At 35.7% G+C, this 19,219-nt stretch overlaps 1 protein-coding gene across 3 annotated transcripts in view; it reads right to left on the bottom strand.

The window, feature by feature from the left end:
* ARB2A (ARB2 cotranscriptional regulator A) overlaps positions 1-19,219 on the bottom strand; it is a 266,771-nt gene that overhangs the window by 203,666 nt on the left and 43,886 nt on the right. For all 3 annotated transcript variants that reach the window (XM_062599538.1, XM_062599537.1, XM_062599539.1), the window contains 2 exons: positions 12,526-12,591; positions 4,582-4,773 (listed from right to left, as the gene is read on the bottom strand). In XM_062599538.1, the coding sequence (XP_062455522.1) occupies positions 4,582-4,773; positions 12,526-12,591 (258 nt within the window). The remainder of the gene's footprint in view (positions 1-4,581; positions 4,774-12,525; positions 12,592-19,219) is intronic.

The following is a 19,219-nucleotide window of genomic DNA, read 5'->3' as shown; positions in this document are numbered from 1 at the left end:
AAATAAATGATGTCTAATTCCATGCCAAAGTAAATATCCACCCTCTGCAATTCTGAGAAAATATTACCACAGTCACAGTTTTATATAAATGAGTAATACTAATCTGAGTGAATAAAGATAATATTCTTAGGTTAAACAACATGGAAGTTGTTAAAGGAATGCAGTAAAAAAACAGGATAAATGCAAGGGAAAACAGAAGCTGAAAATCTTAGCAGCCACTGCAGAAAGATTTCTGGGGATGATGCCAATGTCAGGTAAGCCATAGATATTTCATCTGTACATGAAAACTCATTTCTCGTTCCTCCTGTGTTTCTTAAAAAAAAAAAAAAAAAAAAAAAATCCAGGTTCTTTGAGGAAGCTACTGTTTGGGTGCTATTACCTCTACTACATGTCTCAATTTTACTTCAAATAATAATAATAAAAATCCAAGACATGTAAAGTAGTGCTGAATTTGAAGCCATGTGACCATTCTTGGATGTTTCAAAAAACAAACACCACCCTCCCAAACACACACACCAAAATGACAGCTCTCCCCAAAACAGATTGCTGACAGTTGCTGTAGTTGAATTTTATTAGCATCCTTGGGACCACAGCTACCTTAGGTTACAAATACATGGAGCTTCCAAAGGCACAGAAAGCATCCAACAGCTTCTTTGTACTCATGCAGTAAGCTGTGCAGCAAGCTGATGTCCTCTTTAGTCCCCAGAGGAAATACATCAACAATAGAGTAACTCCAAAATTGCTCTCAGTGTCCAAACGCAGGCAAGCTGAGCTCTCGTTTCCCCAGGGAGCAACTTCCTCCTTGAGGAGATCAACCGCAGTTTCTCACTGCCTAGCGCTCAGCAGACTTCAAAGCACAGAACCCACTTTAGCCACTACAGAAGCAACACCATTGCATGAAGCAGCAGCCAACGTTTGCATCCTTTCTTGCTTGTTCATATGTATCACTTCACAATACGTACGTGGCATCATTTGTACATCTCCTAACTGAATATTCAGATTAGCATCCATGCTGTTATCACTCACTAACAAACTAGACAGGGGTACTCATAACCTACTCCTACAGAGGCTGATGGCTGAGGTCCTCATGAGGAATAAGGGAGCCCTGGACTACCGAAATAAAATCAGGAACTTAAATCCTTAATCTGTGGCACCCTGACTAACTGCTCTCATCACTGAAATAAAGAACTTATCTCCATCTCTCGTTATCTCATGCTGACGCTGCTCCAGTCACTGCATACATGACCGTAAAATAAGTGAGGGGGAAAAGAAAGATCAATTCTATGGACAGTGAATGAAAACTGTAGCAGACTCGGATTAAAATTCCAGATCTGATTAATATTTATTTACTTTTAAGAGAGAATTTATTTTCAGAGCATCTTAAGGGTGGAAAATAGATAATCTGCTCCTTCCCCACATAAAGGATTCAAATTTTAGTCTACTGCATGTCAAGATGACTGCTCCCATCAAAACCTCAGTATTTCTAATGAAGACAACTTCAGTGAAAAAGTTCTATCTGGTAGTTCTGTAAAGAACTTTTCTAAAAAAAACAATGTAATTTTACAATACTTATTTGGTACTGTATTTATAACAAATTGCCATCTTTTTATTTAATATAAGCTTATGATATGCATTTGTTAGAATTTTAATTAAGCCTTTCTTACCTTTCTTAAGCTTTATATTATCATATCTGCCTTTTTCATACTTTTTTTCCTACTTCTACTGAAGTAGATCTTTTCCTCCCATTTTAATGTATTTACACATTTCTGTCTCTCACATTCTATACATTTTTCTCCCTCCTCCTTTTCTTGCAATCTGTTTCTCATCTCTTGTACGTAATCTTTTTCTTTATTTCTTAGAAAATCTTTCACAATACCAAGCTTCGTATTTCTAATTTAACCCTTTAGTCCTACCTTGTTTACATAAAATCTACATAAAGTACTACTCCCAACATTCCCACCACCTGTTACACAAAAGATTGAATCTAGTAAACACAGTTTGACATAAAAGATTGAGGAAGGAGCACTATCTACAAAAGCCATCCAGGTGAAAAGAAAAGCACATTTCTAGCTACTTGCATTGCTACCAAGATGCTTCTCTCCTTGGATTTTTTTTTTTTTTTTAACTGTGTATTAGCCCCAAGTCATTAGCAGCCAAATAAACTGTCCTCTCATTTCATACCTCCTATAAGAGAAAAACTTTCCAACACTTACCCCCTGCCCCAGTGCTATGCTGGTCAGAAAGAGTTTTTTCCATTTTTTTCTTCCCTTAGCTTCCTGATTAGGATGGTAGTATCACCACTTCCTGTTAGATTCACTGTTCAGCTGCTCTGTCCACCTCCTCCCTAGAGATCCCTCTAGTTTGTGTGGCCCTATTTTTCCATTCTTCCAAGAAATTAACTGAAACATACTTGTGGTACTTTCACTGCTCTCTACACTGAAATGTAGCAGAGAAAATCATACAGTTTTGACCTACCTAGAAGCATTTTTTTGCTTGTTTAAGGAAAGCAGTGGTGTCAGAAATGTCTACAAGATGAGAAATATATCCGAGCAGATCTCTGCACAGAAGGTATTTAATACTACTGTTGCAAAGTAATTTTTGTTTTTACAAATGAAAACCTAATTTGCAGAAACCATTTAAAGCAATCTGCATAACGTTCACCCTCACAACAGATCAGTGGATTTTTCAAACCCTGGATACTATCATTCACTTCAAATTCACTCAGTATACTTAAAAAAAAAACAACAAAAAAAAAAAAAACAACAAAAAAAAACAAAAAAAAAACCAACCAAAAGAACCCATATTCTTCCGTTACCAGCACTTTGATAAGGTATTCTGATTTCATTCAAGGATGAGACCACTTAGAAAAAACAGTAGGAGATCACGGAAAATAATTCCTTAAGTCAAACTGACAACATAGGATGAGAAGCTATGACAATTTTCACTCAGGCTGTTTGCTATCTAGGCTAGTTACTTTCATTCTGTAAGAGATGGAAGTGCATAAATCAAGCAGATTGAACACCATAAAAGCCAGAAAAGGATATGCTTTTATCTGAAGTTCTTATTCTCACTCTACCATAATTTCCTGTACTTTAGTAATTTACGTAATCCATACATGAAGAAGACATGATACGAGCATACAGCTATCTCTTTTTTTAATTTCTTTTAGTTATAACATAATGCATCCAAATGTCTTCAGTGGGGCTGGACTTCTGTAAAAAACGTTGTCTTTTCCAATGATATAATTCTCACTACAGCGATTACAGGATATCAAAAGTATCAACACATTTACTCAAATACAATTGAATACTACCTATTTTTCATGAAAATATATTTATTTGATATGAAAATTTAAGTATCTACAGCTCCTCAACTTCCTTGGGAAGAATTTTGGAACTTGCACTATAGAAATTAATCTCATGTACTACTCCTACCGTATACTTATATTATACTTCATAACCCTGAATTATTTTTGGATCTACCTCTGAGTCTTGATTTAAGATGTACAAAAACTGTGTTAAATGAAGACAAGCATCACTGTCATAAGACCAGATTTCTTTTTTTACACAAATTGTAACCTGCTACTTTGTTAGTGAATGATACAAAACAAAAATAATTTAATGGTCCAAAGTTTTAATATGTTTTCTTTTTAGCTTTATTGGAAATAAAGAAAAAAAGAAACTGTTTGAAGATAACCATTTTCTGTATCAAGCACTTTAAAGGCTACTGTAAAAAATTCAGCTTTTTTTAGAAAACCATATATAACTGTCAGTGACAAAACCGCTATTTATATTAAAGCATTAGCTTAACTTGGTGAATATACCAGCAGAAATAGTGAATCTTAAATAGGGTTTTCAAATGTTTGCTACAGATGGTTTCATTTAGGTAACAGGATGAAAGAGATGAATTATACTTACAAAATTATGATGTTAAAAATATTACACAAATTGTGCAGTGTCTCTCGCATGTTATTACACATTACAGCAAAACATGACAGAGATGTAAATATAAAAAGATAGTGTCCATTAAACTTAAATGTTTTCTACTGTCAAGTATTGATAGGTGAATCAGGATGAATCATTATTCAGTGCAAAACTGAAAAAGCCTGAGCTTCTAACAAATTCAGTACAAGCCTAATAAGAAAGCCTGCTGTTATCATGAAAGCTCATGTTATCATGAGATTACAACAGACATTGAGTGAGAATACATACAAATCTAATGAAATGTAAAATAAAACACTTCAAATCATAACAAATTTCTGTAGTGCCTTCTATTGTGTCTCATCTCCCGTTAAGGGCTCTTGTCACGTTAGCTGCCATATTAAACTACATGGCAGTGCCGCCAAAACAATATGACATACAACTAGGATTTTTTTTTTTTTTTTTTTTACTGCAATAGATGAACTTATTTCTAGCTGAAAAAAGTTCAAGGAGAGGGCGGAGAAGAAGAAAAAAAAGCAGCATTCCCTCCCGAAGAAAAACAAACATACAGAAAAACACTTAACACTGATTAACAAATTAAAACATCACAGATGTACAGCTCTTCACATACACACAGACACACACACACGTTTTCACTTACCTCAGTAGCTCTCTTTATATATGGTATCTGCGTGCCACTATCCAGATCCTCATTAATGATAAGTCTTCTAGCCCACTGACCTGCTCTGACAACACCGCTACCATGAATTAGGACCAACAGTTTGTCTGTATTTGTTAATGCATCCTCACTCATAAAGATAAAACTCTTTGGTTCACTCTCAGTCGCATCTACCTGCAATTATAACCAACACACATTTTTATGCATCAATAAACACTTTTAAAAGAACACCCGTAGTTACAAAATTAGCCATCAGAATTGATACCAGAACTTTTACTAGTTAACAAGTATTTGTATGTACATTATATAATGTATGCCTAGTGCTAAATAAAAGTAAAGCAGAACCTAGTATCTGCACAAAGCAACTTTGAAACATAAAAATATACCAGAGTTTAGAATAGTTATCCAAAGGAGATTTAACTTTACTACATCAAACAGAAGTGGTAAAAAGTACGATAAAGCTTTAAAACTTCAGTTGTTTACATGATTTTATTGGCAAAAAAAAGAAAATCCATAAAGGAAAAGTCGTGGAAAAAAAAAGTAATTTTCTCACCACCATATGCCTAAAGCAACAATAGAGGTCTCTCATAACGTGAAAAAAAGTTCCATCTCAGCCACCTCAACATAAATACCCAATAAGCTACAAATGAACCAGTACTGTAAATCTGTCCATTATAAATTTAATACGATAGGCCTAAAATATAGAAAATGCAATTCTGGACTAAATAATGGCTTCACTAAGAGTTCTGCACCAGGGTCAATGCTTTGCTGTTTTGATTTAGGAAGAGATCAACAAGCAGCTTTGATATGCAGCAAGTCATAATCTACTTCTAAATTTTATTCTTATTCTACAGAATAAACAGTAATAATAAACAGTTTTGTTTTGTTTTATTTTAAGGTCTATACTTGGTTTAGCAAACTTGGCTCAAGGCAAAAAACCCAAACTATTCTGGTCTAAACATTGCAAAGGCAGGGAAAAAAAAGCCTATCTAGCCCTTTTTTTTTTTCTTTTCTTTCGTTTGAATAAAATGAAAAAGAAAAGAACAGAGTAGGCAAATGGTTCAGCCTTCAGACTTTTTAAATGGAACTAAGTCTCACGTCTTTTTTTAAATGGAGTCAATAATGCTACTTGAACAAAGAGAATTCCTAACTGGAATAATGCTTGTTGATCATATCTGTGTTCAACATCTGCCACAGAACTGAAGACCTTATTCCCTACTCCAAAATGGCATCTCATGTGCCTCAGCTCTCACTCCCTACCACACACCGTAAAAAGTACACTCTGCTGAAAAGACCACAACAGCTACGGCACTGGGGGTACAGTCAGATCGTGCTGCCACTTCTTAAGTAGCTGTATTGATTACCTTAAAACTTACAGTGGCAGATAGATTAAATCGTAAAGATGGTAAGATTAATTCAGTTTTGCAAATAAACAATACCTACAGTGCTACAACTGAGAAGAAACACTGTAAATTCATTTTTCAGATAAATACATAATTTGGCTGTATATTTTACTATTTTAAAAACTAATTTTTAAAAACTAAATTTTAGTACAGGAAATACTTGCGCTTAGTAATCATATGTACTAGAAGACAAATTTTAACTAGTTCACACTTCTGAAAATATGTTAATTTAAAACAATTAAAAATATCTACTAAGTTGATTAAAAAACAAAACAAGAAAACCCACCCTCTTCATTCCCTTCCTCAACTTAATTACATCTGGAAACTTTTCTTCAAGCCAATTTATCTTCAAACAGTAGTAATTCATTAAATCAAGCTTTCACTAAAGAATGCACATAAAGGTCACTCTTGTGCACAACCTCACTTTACTGACAAATCAATGTAGAATACCATTTAGTGCTAGACATACTGAGATCACATAAAATAATTTATATTTATTAACAATTTTCCATTCTGGACCTATTCATGAACACTCATCTCTGATCCTTTGTTTAAATACAAATTGAATATATTCAGTAAAATGCTGAATTTCAATTAGATACATTAACAATATGATTCAACATTGTTATTCATATGAGATAACAGTCTTCCAATAATTTGTAGCAAGGAATGTCAAATCAATCTAAATTCTGTGATAATTTACCGAAGATACAATGCTTAATAAATCTTTTCTCAGGTTTATTTTTCCTATGCACTTATCATTCATAAGTTTTATGAATGTCTACAATTATGATCAATGCTCCGATGAGTTATGCGCTCTACAGACATTATAACATACATAAGGTTTCCAAACACTGAATTAATTTTTCCATAAGAGTTCTATCTCAGATGTTCGTGAGCTCTCACATGAGTCTGTATCATATTTCAACAGCATACTACTTAGTACTTCACATAGTTTTTATCAATACACAAGGTAGCATTAAAGTGTACTTGAAACCTTTTCTTAATCTTATGTTCATGCTACCACATGGACTTTATGATACAACTTTCAGTTCTTAGCTATTACTAGCCCAAAATGCATGAAAATTGTCTGGGTTCTAGCAGTCTTATTTTGTACATCGGACGTTTTAAATGTTAAGACTGAAATTTAAGATTTTAAAGGGAACATAAAAACTACTTTTTTTCTTATTCCAGTAAAGAAACACAATAAAAATCATGAGTCTGGACACTGCAAACAGGTGAAACTAGTGTGACTGCTGTGATTGGAAGAAAGAGCGTGGCAAATAAATGGGATATTGAAAAGACTCAAAAAGATCAGAATTGTGAGCAGCTTGTGGAGAGAGAAAACTGTTCCTTTGCTTCTGGAGAGATAAGAAGATCTGTTATGTGATTCTGCATAAAGCTTGCTAACTCATTCACGTTACAGTCTTCACAATATTGAATATTCTGATTTACAAATTTTCACTCAAAATAATAAAAAAAAAAGGGAGAGAAAAAAAAAGAAAGCTGCCGATCAATGCTGGAAACAACTAATTAACATTTAGTGATTACTCCAGCTAACTCAACATACCTAAAGCAGGTGGAATTTTTACAAAACAGGTATTGATTGGACTTAAGTTGCAAAATTGCTAAAAGGGACAAGCAGTAGTGATAAGAAACTACTGTTTCTCAAAGAAAAGTAGATCTTGGCTTTCTAGTAGATCAAGAGAACTACTGAATGAAGTTTTAACTATTGAAATGAAAGAGCAAAGCACTGAAAAGTTAGCAGATTCTGCAATACTTTTTAGTGCTATTGTCAGTAACATGTCTTAGTAATTATTTAAACTTCCATTTCAGGCTTTCCCAGAATTAGTTAGAGATGCATTTAATTCAGAAGCATCTTTTATTTGTCCTCAACAGCTAAAGAACAGCAAAGATCAATCACTGATTATACCATTAGAGAAATACAAAGGCTTCATCTAGGTAAAAAGAAATTGCAGTCTTCTTTTTATTAATAACATAACCTTCAGTGGAGCACTAAATGAGAAATTTAAAATAAATCGACAGTTTCTCCCTGAAAATGTGTTTCTTCATTTAAATTTTCAAGTCCTAGGATCCACTAGTAGATCCTGAACATCAAGAGAACTGCAGTACTTTATGCTAACGATAACACAATACACATCTAAGCTTCCTTGTAGGAAAAAAGATTTAGATTTATATTGTCATAGATGCTAACATACTAAAATATGGAAAATATGGAGCAAACTTTCCTGATCTTATAGCTGAAGTTCTTTGGTTTTATATCTGAAAATAAATTTATAGATTTTGGAGTAAAAACTGAAGCTTCCACCTGAGAACTTGAAATAGACAGTAGAGTTGGACTTTTGCACAAGAGGTAGAAATTAAGAAAGATGAGAGAACCTACCACACAGTCATTTTAAACCTCTGATGCACAGTATTTCAGTACACTACTAAGATCATGCTGGAGGGGAAGAGGAAAAAAAAAAAAAAAAAAAAAAAACACTCAGGAACCCCATCCCTTAATAGTCCTGCAAAACAATTCCAGTATTCAAGCATCGTTATGCACTCTATCAACTTCACAACCAATTGATAGAAAAAGGAAGACCAATACATCAACTTCCTGATCATCTGTGATGAAGTGCAGAAAAAAATGTTTCCCTCTTTATTTTCTAATGCATTTATATAAAGGCATATGTAAGAATAGCCATACTGGTCATATTATAGGTCCCAGGATCCTGTTTCTGACAAACAGCAGATTGCTCAGGGGAACGGTATGAGAACAGGCTGGATACAGAGCGATTCCTCTCTGTTTTTGGCAGCCAGCAATGTTGGAGCTTCTGGAGCCAGAATTCATATCCAGATATGCATATATAATAGTTCAATGGACCTATCTCACTTCAGTTTTGTCAAATGGTTCTTTTGAATTCATTTGTACCTTTCTTCTTGATAGTATTCTGAAGCAATGAGTTCCAAAATATAATTGGGTCATACCTGAGAAAAGTACTTCCTTTCTCTCACTAGAGATCTCCTGGCTGATAATTTAAATTTGATGCCCCTTAGCTTCTATATTATGAAAAAAATGAATAACTATTCCCTATTCATCTCCTCTATACCTTTCATGATTTTATAGATTTGTCATATTCCTTCCTCAGTCATCTCTTTTCCAAGCTGAACAATCTCTCCGTCTAATCTTTGTCTGAAAAGCATTTTGTGCCTGTAATCATTCTTGCAAGCCTCCTCTGTTTTTTTTCAAATTCTTCATATCCTTTTTGATATGACGTCCAGACTCCACACAGCGTTCAAGATAGGTGCCTACACAATGAGTAGAATGGCGATGTTTTTCTGTTTTGTTCTCAACGCTTAATAATTTCTACCATCCTACTTGCTTTGAGGTTTTTGACTGCCATTGAGCACTAACTGATCTTCTCTCACAAGCTATTCACAATTACTCCAAAATCTCTTTCCTGAGTAGAAACAGCTACCGTATTAACAGCAAGTTATTTTCCCCATAATTTCACATTTATCAAAGTTGCATCTCATATATCGTTTTATCATCTAATCATTCAGCATCATGAAATAATTCCAAAACTCATCACAATCAGCTTAAGATTTAAGTACTCTAAACAATTTTAGAAGAATCAGTAGACTGTTACCTTCTATCGATCCCCTTTTCCCCTTTATGAACAAGTATGTCAGTGCAACTTCTTTCAGCTATAAAATACAAACATCTCTTTTTTCTTTCAACCAATTCTTAGTTCATAAGAAGACTCCTACCTCTTACCCCACGACAGTTTATTTTTATAAAAGAATTTAGTAAGCTTGTTGACAGATGTTGAAAACCTAGGTACTCCATTATTGGCAAAATCTTTCTTCTTCACATGATCTCCAACTCCTTTAATATAGACCTCTTTTTAAAATAAAACATAAAAAACTGTATTGAATTTACCTCAGTATATACTTTTACCTTTACTAACTCAGTATTTTATCATTGTTTTTACTAATTTGCTTAGTACAGAGGTCACACTTCCTAATAACCTGAGTTCTGTGAAACACTCCTAGAGCCTCTTCAAAGTCTATTATTGCATTTACTCCTTTTCTATTTCTCTGATGTAAAAATGCTGATTTAAGCAGTAAGTTATGTCACAGCTGGCTGCTCTGCAGTTTAATATTTGGCTTTTCAGAATCCTTGGATTAAAAAACATCTCATCCTGGAAACTGACAACTGACTACTGCACATCACATCAATTTGTTTCAAGATTCCCTCTACTCACATGTCAATTTGAGATAGTTCCTCAGAATTATATCCCATTAAAAAGAAAATAAATAAAAAGAACAGCATGAAAGCCTCTGGAACAAAAAATATTGGAAATAACTCTAATTTTTCTTATTTGACTTTTTTTCCTCTGAGCATTCCTTTTGCACTTGATTATCCATCAGCCTTATTAAACTCTCCAGTTCATTATTAGGCTTCACAACTGCAACAACTTGCTCCTCAAATTCAGTTTTGGGTAATCTTTGTTTATATCCAACTTGCCAGAGTTCAAACTCTTTTCTTTTGCCCTTGCTTGCACTGGATTTACTCTTGCTAAAAGCTATCTTACTGCTCATATTAGCCTCCTTAACTAGTTTAAATCAGTTGGGGGTTTTTTGTGCTATTACTTGCAAATCTATCTTAAGTGGTGTTTTAAAGATGGTCTTCATACAGCTTTCATTTTTCGACTTCTACCTACTCTTTTACATTTATCTCATTTTTTGTAGACCTCTCCATAAATACAATATTTACTTGTATTGTACTGATGAAGTTTGTCAGTAGTATAGTTAAGCTATTCCTAGATACGTTACCTCCGTACTCTGCAAAATGTCATAATTTAATTGCATTTTGGAGCAAATACTCAAAGTATATGCAACATTTTAATTGTGAGCAGTGTGGACAATTTGGTATAAGGTATGAACACCATTCTGTAATAATGACTATTACGTCACTCACCACAATAGAAAATAAAGTAAATGTAGTGCAACAGCAGTTGCTAGACAGGGTAGGCCATTCTTCTCCCAACCCAGACATCCAAATCTCAGAGCCAAGGATAAGAGTCCCCAAGAGTGCAAGAAAGGCGATGGAAATATGATAATACTTATTCTAATTTTGTTCATATCTTCATTCTTTGTGAAGTTAGTAACTTAGCCTTAACACTGCATTATGTACATGCATATTTTGTTAAAAAGGACATTCAAAGAAAGTTCTATAGCCTCAAAATTCGGGCACTCAGAATTTTACAAATGACAGCTTCCTGGTTTCACAGACCAGGAGAGATGAGCATATTTTTTTCCTTAAACATACTATCTTTCTGGGACATAGAAGCACTCTTCGGACTAAAACTCCCCTCAGAAAGAAAATCTTTGCAAAGAAGCTACAGAGACAGCATCACACATTGCATCATGCAGAGTGTCATCACAAGTGCGATCCACTTCTCCGTCTCCCAGGGGCAAACGTGCAACACAATCCTTTAGAGGACTGCAAATGCCAAGGGCAGCTGCTGCTCTCCCCGGGCAGCTCCTTGGAGTTCCCAGCACAGCCACTTCTGCCCTGGTGACATGACAGTGGTAAGGCCTGGCCAGAAAACATGCAGTAGTTTGGGCAAGTTATCAAAACATGCCCCAAACAGCAACAGTTAGCAATTCGAAATGGGAATTTTAAAACTTTACAGAATTGTTAAAGCTTAGCCCAAACGGATTTTCCTCTATTGAATATCAAGGGCTTGCTGAGAGCAATGGCTGCAGGAAAGCTTCTCAAAGATCACAAGAGTCCTTTATAGCAGCGCTAGAAAACCTACACAGAGAGGCCACTACCGTCTCCCCACAGACTATAAAAATACATGATCATACATGGTATCAATACATGATATCGCATATATGGATAGACAGAAATATTTCACATATTTCAGAGTGCTACATCACTTCTAAAGATTGATCAAGCATTTCCACTAATTGACACCAGCACTTTATCACACACGTGTGTACATGTATATACATATATACATATATATATATACACACACATACATATGTTAACCAGTTACTGAAAAAGCTACTCTGCGAGTGTGCATTAAAAAGATTTGAGGTAATTTACTCCGACTATTTTGAGGTTATTCCTCTTCTTGTAAAGACACCTGTCTTTAGTTCTCTAAATACAGCCGTAAAGGCCTCGGAACATTCGGAAATACTTCTTGAAAAGATTACGGTTTCTCTACCAAAAATACCACATTTTGGAAATTCTGACATCTGGCAAGCCAGGAATGCTCAGCTGGAGAAAACAGAGACATTAGAAGTCAGGCAGAACCATTCCCACAAATGCATGCACAAGCTACATGCGAATTCAGTGCTCTGCAACACCACCTTTCACGGAGCCTGAGCACAGCTTGTCTTTATCTGAATACTGGACTGCAGTTTCCTCAGCATTTTACAGAGCTGACAGAAGAACAACTAGGGAAAAAGAAAAAAAGAAAAAAAAAAAAAAAACACTTACTGGGAGAGTTACTTTTTTCAAGTGGCATTCCTTTTCCAGCAGTCCATAAACATATTTAGTAATAATCTGGAAGAAAAAAAAAAAAAAGGTTAAAACAGAAAAGCAAACAGAAATTAGACTGCTTACAGTAATGGCATATCTAGTCAGAAGACTTACAGGCAAGTGGCTAAACTTGTGTATGTTTTGCTATATATCTAACTCTTCACTATACAACTAATTATAGAACTTAGAGCTTCATACAGAAGGGTCCGCAATGTCCCTCAGTAAAGGCTGCTTGCCACTACAAAGAAACAGGAACTGCACCTGTGAATCCATCACCTGCTGCTGGGTGAATAATCATGTGCCTCAAAACTACGGATTATAACCAATTAATGTATCCTCAGGGGAACAAGAAAGGCTCTTTTTTTGCAAAGGAATGTTTTGAAAGCACTTTTTTCCAGAAGCAGGACTCCTGAAACCCTCTCCCCTGCAGGTTCGCTTCACGAGCTACGCGGCGAGCAGATCTTTAGCCACCCTAAGCACAGGCTGCCTTGCCGCTTCTCCTCACTGATCAGGGGAGGGCTGCGCCAAAGGTGCTCTAAACAGAAAAAAAAAATCCCTGCCTGCCTCCCCCAGGACAGGGGAGTTTAAATCTCATCTCTATGTAGAAATAAAATTGAAATTTTAGGGATTTTTTCAAAGAGTAACCTCCCCCCCCCCCCCCAAAAAAAAACCCCACCAACCTATCAACCTAGTCACAACCAAGTAGTTGCTGTCTCAGACATAACACAAAGTTGTTCACACTTTAAAAGCCTGTTTAATATCTAGGGAAATTTTTTTTTAACCTTTATATAGTCTAAGAAAATGGAGATGCAAACAGAAGAACTTTCTAACTATTATTAATTTGGGAATTAAGTTGTAAAACAAACTAAAGTGCTTTGTCCATATGGGGTTGTAAAAATGGTTCAGAAGTAACTGCCTAGATTCCAGTGGCTTCACTGAAATACGGAAAAAAAAAAAAGGCAAATTGAAAAGGAAAAAAAGTGGCTCATTAAGAGACTCAAACAGTGACTGCCTTCCCTTTAAAGCTTGGGGAAGCACTCTTGAATTCCAGACAGGACAAGATATAAGTCCCGAAATATTAATCTAAGAATATCTGGGTACAACCCAGCTGGTGTTCTTTACTCCAGCTCCTCGAGGCCACAATTACAGCCAGCTGAACCTGCAGCATATTAAGCCACAACAGAAACGTTGCTGTAACAAAGCTCTCAAGTGGTGGCATCTTAACAGCACACTATGAACCCAGCAAGTAGGAACCAGGGTACCATAAACTTCAATTTTAATTTTCTAAATGCACAATTACCAAATAAAGTTTCAATGAAGTCCAAAAGTTTTCATTATGTACATGTGCGCAAACACAATATGCAAGCATTTGGAACATATCTGAACAAATTAAAAGTACTGATGAAAGCTAATTAAAAAAGCCCTCCCCACACACACATTTCACAAAAGACAAAAATCATTATAGAAATATGTGAATTTTTTGCTACCCAGCTCAAATATGTTTATTGATAGAATCATGGTCAAAAAACTTTATGGTTTAAGAAAAAAAAAAAATCAGTCTTACTGAACATTAGTATCTACAGGGAAACTACATTTGGAGAGGGAATTTAGCTGTAAGCGATCAGTTGATTTAAGACATGTTTATCCCCAAAGCAGTATGTTAGGAACATGCATACAGTGTAATTTTACCTTCAGGGCCAAAGTTTTTATGGTTCACCGAAATCAACTTCAGTATAATGCCAACAAGTAAAGCAGTTAAGTTCCTGCAGTCTCAGATGCTGATGTTGTACAGACATTGAAATGAGTATAATGATAATATGGCCTCAAACACAGAGATCTGATTTTTCACTTTAAATACTGGCAAGTACCAACCTCCAAAAATATTAAAACAACACTTGGAAGAGATAAAAAAATGGCTATGAAGAATATATATATATATATACATATGTACCTATCAGACTACTTGCAAAAAAAATTACCTTTTATTCCTATGTGCATCTACTTCTAATCTCTCTTATCTATTTACATTGTGACCACTTCAAGCAGAAGTAAATCTTTACTCATTTTTTTCCAGAGCCTGGATCAATGGGGCTCTGATTCTAACTAGGTCTTTATGCACTTATGATATCAGCCTTTAAAACTGAGATTGTTAAATCAGAGCACTCTATAGTATAGCAAAGACTTAACCTAATGAATGCTTTTAATAAGAGAAAACAGGAAGAAAAATAAAATAGGTAGGATTCCCTGATGCAAAGGGGAAAGGGTGATGACTCTCAGGCAGCTCAGCACTAGGATGGTCTCCAAGGCTGAGACAGAGAAGAACAAAAACCACTGTAAACTGCTGCTGTTTACGTAAGATTCCCATGGGGTTTTTTTTGCAATAGATCAACAAGTTCAGGGATATCTTATATTCCCCGTATTTGAAAATAAGGCCAGGTTAACTGCATTTGTCATAGCATGTGTCTGAAAAAATCTAATATAAATCTATCCTACCAAGGAACATGGCTGCGAGTACTGAAAATGCTGCAAATCTAACATCACTTTGGGGATCTTCTTAGATATTTGTGCATGATATGAAATTTATAAAAATTTGAAAGTGCAAAAAAAAATGCAAAACTTTCTTTTCTATAGGTATTCAAAAGAGAGGAAAAGTATAATATGTTATTTATATAGTGATAATTAGACCTTCCATCAGAAGCCTATGTCCCAGACATAAGGAATGTAATTTAAATAGCCACAACTTCTTTAGGTAACATTATTAGCTTGCAAATTCTAGTGCTTAATCCTTAAGATCTGAAAATTGCTGTAAGTGCCTTGTGACTTCTTGAACGAGAAAGCATATGAGGTTACACTCTATGAACTCTTCTGGACTAAACATCTGCCATATGGTTGCTTTTGACTGCAGATACTCAGTGACTCAGGCAGTTCATTCCAGCCCAATGTTACTAACTCATCTGGAAATACCTAGCAATGATTTGTCCAGTATGGGTCATTTTCATGGCAAGCTGTGACACCCACTAGAAGGCAGCCCTATACTTGCCTGTTTATATTAACCTGTGATATTCTTGCATTTTCTAAGGTGATTTCAACTAGTGAGGTGTGCCAACATTGTACGCAGTGTGCTGAAGTAATTCAAGGCAATAAATAAGGCTGCCTGTGAGCAGGCAGCATGCATGTCTGAGAAGGGAAAGTAAATGAAAAAGTAAAGGTCTACCAAAAACACGTGAAATAAATGGACTGATGAAGGAAGGAAAAGAGACAATTCTCTACCTCCTGAATAAGTCACTGGGAACTCCAACCTGATTCTAATGACATACCTTCTCTTCATTCACTTCCAAGTGCAGTCTATCAGGAAAATAGAACTGAAACAGTGAACCAAGTATGTGAACTAACCACTTTCAAGATATTCTTATGCCTGCTGTGAGAACTAGGGGGGAAAGGGGGGCGGAAATCATACCTTTCATCACTTTTTCTTGTAGCAATGGAGAAATTCCTTTCCAGTCACGAAAAAGTGATTAGTCCAACACTCTCAGTTCCCTAAAAGTTAGTATTCAAAGTGCAAGATCGGAGAAACTTTCTACTCATACGTTTAAAGTTACAAAGGTCCTGAAATACTGAAGTCTAAGTGTGACTATAAGCGGAGACAAATACAACAAGACTCTGCACTGCAGAGATAGATACAGTAAGTGTCAGAGGGCTTTAAATAGTCTGAAAAACAGCAGGCAAAAGCATGCTTACAAAGCAAGAAGACAATTTCAAAATAACTCATTTTAAAATAAGAAACACCAAATTTTAAGTTTCTAAGAAATGAAATGGTTTAACACATACAAAAAATTTCAAGTATCTGATTTACACAAATGAGGAAAAACAGAACTGTAGCTGAGCCACTGCTGAACTTCTCCATAACACAGATAGCCAGGTATACAGATAATAGATCACAACGTAATGCCTTGTTTTATAGCACCTACATTCTAATCCAGGGGAGCTGTTTCAGTATATACAACATCAAAACCCATGCTGGGATGCAATGAAGTGCACTGAGCCTTGCTAGTCGAGCTCTTCCCTGCTGTGCTTTACAACCCAAGTTCTCAGAATTCTCTTTTCCCTTGCGAATATTCCCACTTTCAAAACGAACCATGGCTAACTCTACCATCACTACACTAAGTAGAAGAATGGGGCAGCAAACCCCTTGCAGAGAAGAAAAGAAATAGATAAACTACTTTCCCAGACTTGCAAAATGTTTTCCAAGTTAATCTGCTGCTAAAAATATATTAAAGAAAAGGTACGAGCCTGTGAGGTTTGAGGCCTTTTCCTTCTAAACCAGCACCTATCAGTCACTGGAAATCACTGCCACTCAGCAACTGTTCATGAATTCATGGCAGATGCGAGGAACCCTTTGGCAAACCACAAAGACCCCTTGAAGATAATCAAATGCCACATGTCCTACTCTTCTCCAGTGTGTACATCCCTCATGACCAAAATGCCAACAACCTTGTCATATGGCTAGTGTATGGTTAACACATGAGAAAGAATAAAGCACATGTGACTATCCAACATTAAAACCAGTCACGTGAAGAGGACAGATTACAAGACCATTGGAAAGAGGGCATCAGAGAGCCAGCTGTCAAAACAAGTTGTTCACACCACTGCCTGTTCCTATGCAATTCTGAAAGATTTCTGGGGGAACGAAGAAGGAAACACAGAGCAAACTATTGGTTAAATAAATTTTTCTTGTGGGCCAGACTCAGGTGCATCTGAGGTTTTCCACACAGGGGACTCAAAGATAAACTAATCCATCTTTGTCATGTTCTCCATTCACAGCTATTCGAATTGCAAGCAGAGCCCTATCACCACAATTACCACTGTTGTTCTATTTTTTGCTACTCCAAGGGCTAAGTAAGAAAGGAGACTGAACTACCCGCTCAAAATTAACAGAGGCTACGTTACATCAGCGATGAGCTATATTGGCAATGATACACTTATTCAGTGGATAGGAGGCTTCTGCCTCCAAAGATGTCAATCCATGAAACAACATTCCTTAAATACCTTATCATATTGCTGTTTTCATTGTTTTTTTTTAAGAAAGTTCTCAAAGTGCCTATATGCACAGAGAATAAGCGAATATAATGGCCATAATTTTGTCTGTAATTTTTTGTCAGTAGCCAGATTTTTTAGACTCAGATAGGTATTAAATCTAAAATCAAGACTGAACATATATGCTGTGACACTTTCCCCTCTTGCTTGACCTCCTATTTACTCATAAGTCATATCATAAGCAAGGCTAAGCATGTTCCTCCTGCAGTTGTCATTCCTCTATCAATCTTAAACATACTTTAACCTAAATTTAATCTCTTATACAAACTTATAGTACAGGCAAAAATCTTTTTTAAAAAAAGGAGAGAGAGAGGAAATAAAACTCTACTGTAAATACTGTTGACAAAGATTTGCTCAAAATACTGAAGTCTCACCATCTCTACTACTATAACAACTCATTTGGATATCATTTACTATGCTCTGAGTTGAAGAAAACTGCAAGTATTTTTTTTTTCTTTAGAGAATGCATAGAGCTAATTCAACTTCTAGGATTAGTCTCTTGTCAATTCCTGTGAGTGCATTACATTTAGAAGGTGTAACTGCTTGACATTACCAGTTTGTCTGACAATTCTACTTATATAACGAAATCAATGTCATTTGCCTGTGTGTTCTTTTTTTCCAAAGTAGTGCATTCTCCTACCTGACTCTGCACAGTACAGCAAGAGAATCATTGTCAGCTTTCTCAACCCTCGTAAGTGTTTCCAGCTATCAATTCAGCCCTGACATAAGAATCTTTTAGAATCTAACTTCCTCAAAAACGGACCATTCATGGGTCTAGAAAGAATGCTATTTTCAAATAATTTTAATTCACCCTAAGAGATTAGGCCCCTCAGCACTACTAGCAATATTCTAGGGACTTCAAGGCAGTGTACTCAGGTCAGGTGTTTTATCACTAGATCTAAAAAAGAGCAATTTTAAACCACTAGTAGAAATATTATCATGAGTAACGGATTGTTTTGTTTTATAAGCTTTATCTCCTCACTGATAATAATCACTATAAGGGCAAAAAGAGAAAATAAGCATGAAAAGGAAGCTACCTTTATAATATACCCACAAGGTTTTTCCTCTTTGCAGTGTCAGGGCAATAATGCCTAGCGAAATAATGCAAAATGAATTCCAACCGACTGCCCTGCGGCAAATCTCAAGAGGTGGGACTGACCCGAGGCTTGCTACTGTGGTTGCCATAGCCTTAGTCGAATGAGCTTTATTTTGACCCTTAAGTGACAAACCTGCCAATAAGTAACTATGAGAGAGGCAAAGGAACTTTTTGACATACTGCTCTTGGACACAGACTTACCTAAGAACTGGGACAAACAAACAAAGAAAAACCCTACCATCACCACACCAGAACAAAAAAATCCTAAAAGCTGAATGGACTTTGTAAAGGCTCTGTTCATTGCAAGAAAAAAAAAATCAATGGCATTTTAAAAATCCACAAAAGACCTCACTTGGATTATAGTGTGGGAGAACAATTCATTAAGATGGAATTGACACTACCTCTAAGGGATTTCTTGCTTTTTCTTTTGAAAGCAATTCAATTCAATCCTAATACATCAGT

This window comes from Rhea pennata, chromosome Z (assembly GCF_028389875.1).
Source record: "Rhea pennata isolate bPtePen1 chromosome Z, bPtePen1.pri, whole genome shotgun sequence".
Classification (NCBI taxonomy): Eukaryota; Metazoa; Chordata; class Aves; order Rheiformes; family Rheidae; genus Rhea; species Rhea pennata.
The sequence above is the reverse complement of the archived record's forward strand: the minus strand, read 5'-3'. Positions and strand labels throughout refer to the sequence as shown.